General features: G+C 36.7%; 1 protein-coding gene across 2 annotated transcripts; it reads right to left on the bottom strand.

The window, feature by feature from the left end:
* On the bottom strand, positions 1 to 5,725 carry zbtb42 (zinc finger and BTB domain containing 42). 2 transcript variants are annotated; one of them, XM_077196799.1, is made up of 2 exons: positions 5,591 to 5,725; positions 1 to 3,958 (listed from the first exon to the last, which is right to left on the bottom strand). In XM_077196799.1, the coding sequence occupies exon 2, from the start codon at positions 3,941 to 3,943 to the stop codon at positions 2,651 to 2,653; it is 1,293 nt and encodes a 430-aa protein (XP_077052914.1). In that variant the 5' UTR covers positions 3,944 to 3,958; positions 5,591 to 5,725; the 3' UTR covers positions 1 to 2,650. The 2 variants fall into 2 exon arrangements, with proteins under 2 accessions (XP_077052914.1, XP_077052915.1); XM_077196800.1 differs by lacking the exon at positions 5,591 to 5,725 and adding an exon at positions 4,878 to 5,106.
* Positions 5,726 to 9,404: the final 3,679 nt, after the last annotated feature.

The following is a 9,404-nucleotide window of genomic DNA, read 5'->3' as shown; positions in this document are numbered from 1 at the left end:
TTCCACAGAAAATGATGTTTAATCTACGCTTAATCTAAATAAGGATCTAGATAAAGATTGTCACATTTTCACAGCACAAACAAACGGGCAGAAAAGTCAAATGTGTCTGAAGAGGAAAGAAAGAAAGAAAGAAAAAAACCCAGCGCAAACAAACAAAGAATCAAAATAAATTACCAAAGAATTCCAAGCAAAATCAAATCCAACAGATTGTCATCTACATTCACTAAAAGACTTACAATCAAGCTTTTGTTTCCTATAAAATATGTTTTTGTTTATCAAAAAATTATATTACATCTAATGGCACTTCTACAAAGTCTATTAAAAAGTCTCAACTTAGTTTCATCTTTCATTTTACAAGTCAAAATTCTCAGATACAGTAACATTTTGCACAAGAAACAAACCAATAAATATTACTTATGATTATACAATTTCACAGTCTGAACCTTAGAAGACAATAACCCAGTATTAATGTACATATACAGCCGTAATTCAATCATTATTACCGTCACTGAAAATCGGACAGTAAAGTCAAGCGAAAATCATTCTCTCTTCTTACGGCCCATGATGACGAGTTCATTATTGCATCCATATATTGGCTGAATGTTGCTTTGAACATTAGAAAAGTGAATCTTGTCATAGTTGTGATCATGTAAATACATTAAAATTTCACTAAAGTACAGGCAAAAAAGTTGCCAATAAAATCCTGCAATAAAGAAAAGAACAGAAATCCACAAATCAACTATAAATAACCAGCGTCTGTTAAGGATTTACTTGCCCACAAACTTGATTTTACACGATATTATTTTGCACAACTGAAAATACAAACAAACAGAAATAGATTTGTGCAGTTAAATGATAAGAGATGCAGGTCCAGTGTGAAGAAATGAAGCACGTCCCCCAACAGAATAAGATTTTATTTCATATAAATCATTATTGTGAGTTTTTCAGGTAGATTATTATTATTATTATTCAGGTGTTTCGGATGTTTGTGCTTGTGAACCAACAGAAACGACAGAGATTTTAATCTCGGCCACAACTGGAAAACTGTCCAGTCATTCTACACTCCAATCACGAAATGTGATAAATAAAATACATATTTACAATAAATATACAGTTAGAAATAGCAGCCTACAGTATATGAGTGTTGTATCTATCAGAGAAGTGCTTGATAGTCAAACTTCATTCGATAAGCTTCGTTTGCGATGACGAATCAGGTTCTGATCGATTATCCCGATATTAGAGAGCAAATATCAGCACAATCACGTTTCTGCGCTTTAAATCCCAAGTCTAGAGCAAAACCCTGAACCAAAAACACACTAATAAATAACTAATCAAGTTTATCAGGACCGACAGCAGAACGTGGATTTTTTAGTGCTAGTTATTGTTCTAAACATTCTGTCGTGTTGAACCGTTTAAAGTCAGGAAAACACGGGCGGTCAGCAGTGGTTCACCATATCTCTGTTTGCAGAAAGATATAGAGATATAACATAGAAAACAAAGAAGAGAAGATGTTAGTGAAACAGAATCAGTGTTCTTCAGATATTAGTATAAATCAGTTCCTTCTAAACTCTGCAAAATGATGATTCAAATGTGCACGTCTTCTCTATTTATGAAAACACAACTAAACATGTCCAGTTATCAGAGAAATATGACTGACAGTGGCTTTAAAAGGCAAAGAAATTCTCTTTAAATGTTGGCAAGTGCAGAACTTTCAGTAACCAAACTCTTCAGGAGTTTTGTGTGTGTGTGTATGTGTGTGAGTGTGTGTGTGTGTGTGTGTGTGTGAGTGTGTGTGTGTGTGTGTATGTGTGTGTGTGTGTGTGTGTGTGTGTATGTGTGTCTGTACGTGACTGTGTGTGAGTGTGTGTGTGTGTGTGTGTGTGTGTGTGTGTGTGAGTGTGTGTGTGTGTATGTGTGTGAGTGTGTGTGTGTGTGTGTGTGTGTGTACGTGACTGTGTGTGAGTGTGTGTGTATGTGTGTGTGTGTGTGTACGTGACTGTGTGTGAGTGTGTGTGTGTGTATGTGTGTGTGTGTGTGTGTGTGTGTACGTGACTGTGTGTGTGAGTGTGTGTGAGTGTGTGTGTGTGTGTGTGTATGTGTGTGTGTACGTGTGTGTGTGTGTGAGTGTGTATGTGTGTGTGAGTGTGTGTGTGTGAGTGTGAGTGTGTTTGTGTTTGTGTGTGTGTGTGTGTTTGTTTCTTTGTGTTTGTGTGTGTGTGTAAGAGTGCGTGGGTGTGTGTGAGGGTGTGAATGAGTGTGAGAGTGTGTGTGTGTCTTTTTGTTTGTTTGTTTGTGTGTGTGTGTGTGTGTGTGTGTGTGATTACGCACAAATAAATGAAATCATCAACCATACAGTACATATTCAAAACTCAACAATGGTCAAGTAATATATAATAAATTACAGCAGATATGAAATCAAATCTTCAGGACGGAGCTGCATAACCATTTTATCAGTGCGTTGCATGTTTATACACACACACACACACACACACACACACATATGCATGTGTATTTATATATGAGATGTCAAGTCCCAAGTGCATCAAATAATTGATTGCCGGAGACACAATTGTGTCAATAAACAAATTTCTGCCAATTGCAAAACACTAGATGTTATATTATTATTATTATATTTCAGCTTGCTCTAGATTTATCCGATGGCCAGTGTTTTGACGAGTCCGCAGTGGAACTTGCGTATGTGCCGGTACAGATCTCCGGACTGTGTGAAGCGTCTCTCACACCACTTGCACGCGTGCGGTTTCTCGCGTGTGTGAACCACGGCGTGCCGACTCAGGTTGTGTGAGTACTGGAAACTCTTCCCACACTGTCCGCACGTGTACGGCTTCTCCCCGGAGTGTGTGCGCTCGTGTCGTTTGAGTGTGTACATGCAGGAGAAGGTCTTCCCGCACTGACCGCACGTGGGAACGGATCCGTCGGGAGAGAGTTTAGAGCGAACGCCGTCTTTCTCCCGGAAGTGAGCGCTGAGGTGCATCTGGAGCACGTGTGGGCTCGGGAAAACCTTACTGCACAACGGACACACACACACTTGCTGGCCTCCCGTCGGGAGAAGAATCCCGCTGGATGTGGAGATATCCGAAGACGCGAGATCGTCCTCGTCTTCGCCTTCGCTGTCTCCGAGTTGGCGCTCCGAACGCACACGCAATCCCTCGTCCATCAGCTCGTCGTCCGCAGGGAGCAAACCGGACTTGTTTCCCGGGAAGAGTTCAGTGAACCCTGTCACCACTGAACTCCTGGCGTTATTCCCAAAGCGCTGGCTCTCCGGGCTCTCCGGATCACCGTCCTCCTGCTCTGACAGCAAGTCATGTTCATCTTTAACAAGTGTCTCGGTGTCCTGCTGCTGGCTGTCGAGGGCCAGCTGTCCCGAAACACACGCGTCGTCTCGGAGAGGCTTGAAAGACAAATCCAGCGCGCAATCCGTGTCATCCGACCTTTGGGAACTCCTGACATCCGCTTTTGTCTTTCCAGCTGTTCGGACACAAACCTCGGCCTCTGCTGACACATAATTGACACTTACAAGATCCGGGTGACCGTTCGCCTTCTGCCCGATCCCGTCGCACATCTCCTTATCCTTCAGTTTTCCCTTACACACCTTCACGATGTCGTACATGTGTAGATAGCTGGCGGCGGCTAGGACGTCCTCGACGGGAAGATTTCCCAACGCCAGCTTTCCTTCATACATGAATTCAAGAAGCAAACCGAAAGCCGGCGCCGTCACGATGTCGCTGTTTAAATGCACGAGTTCCCGTTTTTCCGGCTGATCCCGGTAAAAGAGGTGGAAGAACATGCTACAGGAGGCCAGAACGGATCTGTGCGCTTTAAACCGGGTCGGTCCCACCAGAACGGTACAGTCGCAGAGGAAGCCTTGCTGTCTCTGCTGACTCAGGCACGCAAGCAACTGCCGGCTATGCTCTGGAAACTCCATTCTTATGCCGGGAACCTGCCGGAAAACAGGAAAAACTGGATGTTAAATAAACGCTGGGTAGCCATTCATAACATGCAGACTTAATGACGGGCCGCTGGAGACTAACAAAAGTGGACACGAGCATTACGGTCGACAGAAAACTTTATCTGAAGCACTGAAAATCACTTCTAATGCAAGACACACACACACACAGACACACACACACACACACACACACACACACACACTAAGGAACAGTTGGAGACTGTTTATCAGTTAGTTGAGCCAGATGATTTAACAAACCACTTCTAATGCAACACACACACACACACACACACACACACACACACACACACACACACACACACACACACTCATGATGACAGATAGAAGTAATGCCATAATGCATTAAAAACAAGTTTAAACAAACAAAAGTAGTCAACCTGCCATTTTCAGTCTACAAAAAACTTTTGTCTAGAGCACAGAAAATCACTTTCAATGCAACACACACACTCAAACACACACACGCACACACTGATGCCAGACAGAAGTAATGCCATAATGCATTAAAAATAAATCAAAAACAAGCTGTTATTAATGTATGTCAGACGAACAGCCTTCAAAATAAATCACTTCTAGTTCAACACATAAAAATTCTAAATATTCAGCCATAATGCGTTAAATCAAGTCGAGACAAAAGAAAAGCGGAGCCAAACTGCTGCAAACCAAGCATTTTCAGTCTACAAAAAACTTTGATCTCAAGCACAGAAAATCCCTTCACATGCAACATAAAAAATCGAATTATATTTCCGCCATAATGCGTTTAAAACGTCAAGCGAACAGTCGAAGAAAATCCACTGAAGACATTACAAGCTGAGCTTCAGCATATCAGCTGTCAAAAACAGTTGAACTAACACAACCTGTTGTTAAACTGTTACAAACAGCATCAGCTCACCCTCTTATATCAGATCTCACTCAAGTTGATCTTCAGTTTGAGCTTTCCATCAAACAGCAGCAGAGAATGAGAATAAATCCTCCAGTCGTGCGCGAACAACCGCTCACATCTCCAAACACCAGCAAAACACGGATCCACAACTCAAACTCGACATTAAATACGAGAAAAGAAGAGTTTCAGAGCAGCAGAAGAGATGAACGCAGACGATCGAGAGAAAGAGCGTGTGTGTGTGTGTGTGTGTGTGTGTGTGTGATCTGGTAGAGTCAGCTGCTCTGACATCAGCCTCAAATCTCCAGCTGTGTCTTTATGCCATATGTTCCTCTGAGAATCCGCAAACTTCTCTGACTTTATGTTCTTAAACGCGTTGTAATATTAATACGATAGAGACATACAGACGCGTCGCGCTGATATTAAAGTTTCTGACGCACGCACGAGCTCATGACGGGACACTTTTGTTTAAAGCGAGCGTTAGAACAGGAGCGTTGCGCATTACAGAAACGACTTTTACGCGTCTTTTCTACTTCTTTAATCGTTTAATTCACACTTTATACGCAGATCGTTCACTAAACGCACGCTGTAAAGGTCCGATGTGAAGCGCGACAGCGGAACTCGCGGATCAAACGCGCGCGCGCAGATACAATGTTTCACATTGAATGCATGAAAGTCCATATTAAAACTCATAGTCATATATATAAATATATGTATATACTCACTGTCGCGTCATCAGAAGGACTCGCGCGCGCTCATGGTGTGAGTCCAGATGTTGGAGTCTCTGGGTCTGTTCCTCGAGTCTGTGGTGCGCATGAAACACTCTGCGCTGCGTGCGCGCGCGCGTGTGTGTGTGTGTGTGTGTGTCAGGCAGGTTGTTAATGGTCCAGTCTCGCGATAACACCAGTGTACTGTACTTCAGGACAAACTCACACTGGGGCAGTAAGTAGCAGTGATCACTTAAAAGACAGCTGTGCCACTCATTCTACATTTATAAAAGCATTAGGCTATATCACACACACACACACACACACACACACACACACACACACACACACACACACACACACACACACACACACACACATATATATATATATAGAGATTCAAATCTCTATATTAGGCTTTATTTATGTGAATTATTAAAGTGGATATTTAATTATTTTTAAATTATTTATTAATGTATTATTTATATATTGTTGTCAAGCTTTTGTTGTCAAAATTTTCAACTTGGTCTTAGAATTTTTACATTTTGTTATTTTTTTTAGCTATTTATTAAGATGTTGTTTATATATTGATTTCAAGTTTACATGAAAAAAATCTTTCTAAAAAAAGTTTTAAAAAATAAATGAAGTTTTATTTAAAAAAAAGTTTACATATTTTTTAATGAATTATTAATATATTGTTTTTTTCATAATAGTCAAATTAAAATTCATAATAATAAAATTAAAATTTCGTATTTTAATTTTTTCATATAAAAGTATATTATATAAAAAAGTATTTATATAAAGTTTAAATGAAAACATATTCCAGATTTTCAACTTGGCTTTTTACTTTTTTGTTACATTTTATTATACAATTTATTAATATATAACTTATATATTATTTCCAAGTTTAAATGGAAAAATCCAAGATTTTCAACTTTAATATAATTAAAATTTAATGAGATTTTATATATATATATATATATATATATATATATATATATATATATATATATACACACACATTTTGAGGGTTATTCACAAGTTACAATATCTGCATTAATTGTATATTCACTTATCTTTATGGGTTTTAGCTATATATGCATTTAAATCTTGAGTTTTTGCAAATGAAATTTTTCAAACAAAGTGAGGTGGAGAGGAACTGAATCTAAAGAGCTTCAGTATAAGACTTTTCCCTTTTCTCTCGGAAATGAAGAGTTTTTGGAGAGGGCTCGTGAGCTGCACAAGTTATTTTTAAGATTTCAGATTGTGGCTGTCCTCATAAACCCGTGCAGCCTGAATGCATTCCTCTCTTTCACTACATGTAAGTGTATTAGAGGCGTTTGAGAAGCCCTCCTCCTCATTGTTGAGAGCACAGGTTTGTTGTGTGCTGAGAGAGAGTTTTCTGGGATCTAGTCGAAGATAATCCTGCTCCGAGCTGGAATGTCTTGGCACCGACTTTCCCTCGAGTCTCCCTGAAGTTACTCTGAGCTTTCATCTAAACTACAGTAAATACATGACAACAGTGCTTTCTGAACTCATTGCTTTCCTATCAGCACATGCTACATTGTTCCACTAATATGTCACGCATATTTGGGCTCCATAAATCTAAAACCAAGTTGAAAATATGGGATTTTTTCAACCCCAATTTAAACTGGTAAATAATATATAAATAATATATTAAGAAATTATTAAGAAATTGAAAGCAAAAAAATAAAAATAAAATAGTAAAAAAAAATAAAAAATAAACTCAGACCAAGTTGAAAATCTGGGAATAAATTTTTTAATAATATATTAAGAAATTATTAAGAAATTAAATGTAAAAATGTCAAATAAAAATCTAAGACCAAGTTGAAAATCTTAGTTTTTTTCCCATTTAAACTTGGAAATAATGTACAAAAAATATATTAATAAATCATTTAAAATAAATTAAAATCTATTATTAAAAATCTTAGACCAAGTTGAAAATCTGTTTTTTTTATTTGCAAACAATACATAAATAATTTATTGATAAATAATTGTAAAATATTTTTTTTATTATTTAAAAAAATTAAGCCCAAACTGAAAACCTGAAAACAATAAATAAATAATATATTAACAATTAATTAAAAATTATTTAAAAGTTTTTCTTAAAACAAATTAGCCTAAGACCAAATTGAATATCTGGGATGAAAAGATATTCATGAAAAAACTTGAAAACAATATATAAATAATTTATTAATAAATAATAATAAAAATAATAAAATGTAAAATAATATTTTAAAAATTCTACGACCAAGTTAAAAATCTGTGATTTTGTTCATTTAATTATTAAAAACAATATATAAATAATATATTAATAAATAATTAAAAAATGATTGAAAAATGTATCAAGCCTCCTATTTTTTATTTTTAAATCTATGTGACTAATGAAATAAATGAGTGTCATTAATCACTCGCCTCTGTTCAAACGGGCAGATTTTCTTTCAAGCTCAAGAAGTTCTTTAGAGAGCATAATCATCTTGATCATCATCATCGTCGAGCATAATCTTCATCATCATCATCATCATCATCATCATCATCATCATCATCATCATCATCATCATCATCATCTTCATCATCGTCATCATCATCATCTTCATCATCATCATAATCATCAACATCATCATCATCATCATCATCATCATCATCATCATCATCATCATCATCACCATCATCTTCATCATCATCAACATCATCATCATCATCATCATCATCATCATCATCATCATCTTCATCATCATCATCGTCATCATCATCATCTTCATCATCATCATAATCATCAACATCATCGTCGAGCATAATCTTCATCATCATCATCATCATCATCATCATCATCTTCATCATCGTCATCATCAGGTTTAGCTCATGTCACTGAGATATTCTCAAATTCATGCTTGTTTAACTACAGCTGATCACATCATTTGTAATGGAAAACAACGATGTATTCGTTTGGCACGATGCAAATACAATTTGCACTAAATGCAATTAACATGCTTTAATGCTTTAAAGCTAAAATGCGATTGCAATTGGTAATTCACACACATATGCACCAGAACATGAACACTGAGATGTGCAGCTGCTGAGCTTCTGGCCTCCGCAACTGTTCAACCTTTTGCTCAAACAGCTGTCCAACACTTTAAAGACCATTTCTGGCTCCTCTGGGGGGGTATTTCTATTTTTTATTAACATTTTACAAGTAACAACAATTAACATTCATTCCATTAACGTAAATCCTATACTGACATTGTGTAAACAAAGTGATCAGCTGACTTAACTTAAGAAAATTGAGTTAACCTGTTGCCTTAAAATTATTAAAAGTAAATAAACTTCATGCTTAAACAAACAAAAAAAATAAGTAATGCGGAATTGTCAAGTTCACATAACTTAATTGTTTCAATTAAGCATTACGTTTATTTGCTTAATTTTAAGGCAACGGGTTTACTAGAAAAATTGTACGTAAGTGAAATGATCACTTTTTACAGTGAATGAGAACATTTGAGTTTTTATAGGTTTTTTCATTATTTTTTTATTAACATTTTGCAAGTAACAACAATTGACATTCATTACATTAACATAAATCCTATACTGACATAGTGTAAACAGTACAATTGAGTTTGTATGAGGGACATAGAGTATTGACATTTAAACAGATTAAATACATACAATTATTAAATAAATAAGCAAACAAAATAGAAATAAAAAAGAAATGAATTTGCATTACTTTCGTGTTGACTCAAGTATAGAGGGATAGAAAGATCTTAATGAATATAGAAGAGGTCGGTCTTTCACACGGAGACTAGTTTAATCTCATTAC

The sequence above is a fragment of the Siphateles boraxobius genome, unplaced genomic scaffold, assembly GCF_051911475.1.
Source record: "Siphateles boraxobius isolate OS27281-9 unplaced genomic scaffold, OSU_SipBor_1 36, whole genome shotgun sequence".
NCBI classification, from domain to species: domain Eukaryota; kingdom Metazoa; phylum Chordata; class Actinopteri; order Cypriniformes; family Leuciscidae; genus Siphateles; species Siphateles boraxobius.
This window is presented reverse-complemented; position numbering and strand designations above follow the sequence as displayed.

Excerpts from the sequence above, each read along its gene's own strand:
- zbtb42 (XM_077196799.1), bottom strand. The coding sequence starts at position 3,943 with ATGGAGTTTCCAGAGCATAGCCGGCAGTTGCTTGCGTGCCTGAGTCAG.